The following is a 3052-nucleotide window of genomic DNA, read 5'->3' as shown; positions in this document are numbered from 1 at the left end:
CAAATCATAGATTTCTGAAAACAAATTCAAAGCTCTTCAACCGAATATGGTGCAGGGTGGATATAAGTGTTTATAAAATATATCGAAACACATAATAAGAAATATATTACAATTTATAATAAATATATATAAAAATAATACAATTAATATAATTTTTAATTTCATATTTAAGAATAATTAGGAATTTGATATATCATTTTAATATAATTATAAAAAATTGTTTTTACAAGTATATATATCTTTTGTTATTATAACCTTTTGAAATATTTCCTTTTGTATTCCACGGAAGACAGTCATACAGTCGTGGAACTACATGAGAGTAAGTAAATAATCTTTTCAGAATTTTCATTTTTTCAGTGAACTATCCCTTTAAGAATCAAGAGTTTAACAGCTAAACTAGTATCATGAAACAAAACGAGGAAAAGATTCAAGTTTTCCGTGCAGGATAAAAAGATTCCTACTGCCTCTCTCTCTCTCTTCGAATCGGCATCTCCCCTCCGCTACACGTCGCTCCAGCTTTCACACATTCACCCGTTTGTTCATTGCTCATTCATTCACTCGCTCACTCTCTCCGTATGGCACTTTGCATTGTTCTGCATTTTAGAAGCTCCAGTGTCTCCAGGAACGAAACACGAAATTCGAGTATCAAAAAGGTCATGGTAAAGGTTCATATCTCTGACTCCCTTCGGTATGACCTTTGCTCCGCGCAGCGAGGGTTCTGCAGTCGCTCGAAATCATGTCGAGGCGTTCTCTCCGGGCTGAGGCTCCTCGCTCGCTCTGGCTTTATCCTTTCCGGACTGTCGTCGTCCTCCTCTTCGTGGCTCAGGATCGCCAGCTCGTTCTCGTAGCAGAAGGAGTTGGCGCTGGGCACCACCAGGTACTTGTTTTCCATCATGTCCTTGGCACTGCAGCGAGGGGTGGACGGCACCTCGTAGGTCTTGTGGAAGTGTGAGTAATCGACCTTGTATTGGTTCTTTTCCTCAAACAGCACCGGCTCGAATCGATGCCCCCAGAGGATCTCGCTAGCCAAGTAGGAGCTTCTCGCCTGTGCCGTCATGGCCGTCGCCTCCACCATTCCCTCCAAGATGACCACGATCTCAAAATCCGCCGTTTCGAGGTCCTGCTTAGCGACGCCGAACAGAGGACTCTCCTGGTCGATTTGGTGCAGGATTGTGATTGGCGAGACTAGGAAGATGCGGTCCAGCCCTTTGTCGAAACCGACATTGATGTCCAGCTGGTCGAGTGGGATGTACTCGCCTTCGACCGTGACCCGCGGTTTGATGAGCTGCGCTCGGACGTGCGCCTCGACGATGTGACTCTTTCGCAAGTTCCCCACCCGCCACATCAAGCACAGTTTCCCGTCGCGCATGGCGATGATGGCGTTTTGCGAGAACAACAGAGTCTGCGCTCGCTTCTTAGGACGTGCCATTTTGGCCATGATTGCTCCGATCATGAAGCAGTCGATGATGCTGCCCACGATGGACTGGAAGACCACGAGAAACACCGCGAGAGGACATTCTTCCGTCACGCAGCGGAACCCGTAACCGATGGTCGTTTGCGTCTCGATCGAGAACAGGAACGCCGCGATGAATCCGTTCACCTGCAGAACGCACGGCGTGAAGTTGTCGTCGCCCGCCGGGTTGTCCAAGTCACCGTGGAGAAGCGCGAGAACCCAAAACGCCAAGCCGAACGCCAACCAGGAAATCACGAAGACTAGCGTGAAAACGATCACTAGGTAGCGCCAGCGGATGTCCACGCAAGTGGTGAATATGTCCGCCAGGTAGCGCTGGGACTTCTCATCCATGTTGGTGAACTGCACATTGCACTGTCCATTTTTCTTCACGAAGCGGTTGCGACTTTTCCGTCGGGTGTGGATTTTGCCGTTGCCATATCCATTCATCCCTCCGCCATGCATGGTGGTTAAACGCAGAGCATCCTCCTCCGTCGACACGATACTGTAGCGACCGATCCGACCCACGCTCATCCTCTTTAGCGCTCCACCTTCCTATTTTTCCAATCTGGTGTTCCCTCTCTTTTGGAGCGGTTTAGTAGTAGTGCGAGTCCAGGGTGGTGGGTGGTTTAGTTGTAGTGATGTTGGGTCAAATCCAATCACCAGTAGAAGCACTTCGGTTTCCTCAGACCCCTGGGAAAAACAAACAGATCATCATCAGTTCATAAAACTAAACGAGAGTGGTGGCATTTGAGTGTGACTCTGCATATAAAAACGTTCTTATATCAAAGTAATCGGTTTAGCAGATGTTTTTATGCAAAGCATTATTATAGAAAATGTTTTGTTTATAATTATTAAAGAAAATGACGTTTATAGAAAATTGTCTTTTTTTAATTGAACCAAATGCTTAATTCCTCTGTTTCATGAGTTTGTTGCAGGTCTTTCTGCTTTCTTTCTGAAGAATACATGCAATGCTGCCATAAAATGTGATCGAAAGGAGCCTTGATGCCTTAAAATGCGTTCTAGGTTGGAAGGTCACTAGATTTTAGAGCCAAAAGGAGTATTTTCTACTTCAGTTTCACCTTGATTCAGACTGTGACATTGGTGCGTATTTGATGTTTGGACAAAAAACAACCATAAAGATGAATTGAGGCTGTTTTGGGGTCAATTGTTTTGCTGATATTATTGATATTAGTTTGGCATTGCACTGGCTGGATATTGTATGAAATTAGTGAGTCGAGGCATGGACGCTCGCTGGATTCATTTCAGGTTTCTCATGTATGTGTTTTTGTTCTCGGCTCCTACATTATTGATCAGAGCTCTGTTTTAAAGCTGCTTAACACAACAGAGATGTTCTGGCTATCCGATCACACACACAACCACAGATGTCCCTCATGAGGCTTGAATCTTACCCTCCGAAACGCCAAAGTAAAGATGACGTAAAAGGGGTGTTAACAATTTCTGTGCGAGTGCCCCGTGTGTGTTTGAGAGTGTTTGCGCACACATGCTTGAGTTTTAAACACATCATTCAGACACTCAGGAGACCAGTGTCTGTATGAGGCTTTGGCCATGGGTGCCGTCCCACAATCCTCTAGAGACGCT

General features: G+C 45.4%; 1 protein-coding gene across 1 annotated transcript; it reads right to left on the bottom strand.

Annotated features, from left to right (window-relative positions):
• Nucleotides 1–354: 354 nt before the first annotated feature.
• kcnj12a (potassium inwardly rectifying channel subfamily J member 12a) lies at nt 355–2182 on the bottom strand. The gene has a single exon (XM_056263655.1). It carries the CDS (start codon nt 1982–1984, stop codon nt 668–670), a length of 1317 nt encoding a protein of 438 aa, XP_056119630.1. The 5' UTR covers nt 1985–2182; the 3' UTR covers nt 355–667.
• Nucleotides 2183–3052: the final 870 nt, after the last annotated feature.

The sequence above is a fragment of the Rhinichthys klamathensis genome, unplaced genomic scaffold (genome assembly GCF_029890125.1).
Source record: "Rhinichthys klamathensis goyatoka isolate OS25496 unplaced genomic scaffold, OSU_Roscu_1.1 h1tg000209l_1, whole genome shotgun sequence".
Taxonomy (NCBI): domain Eukaryota; kingdom Metazoa; phylum Chordata; class Actinopteri; order Cypriniformes; family Leuciscidae; genus Rhinichthys; species Rhinichthys klamathensis.
Note: the sequence above shows the minus strand (reverse complement) of the source record. Positions and strands in the feature narration are given on the sequence as shown.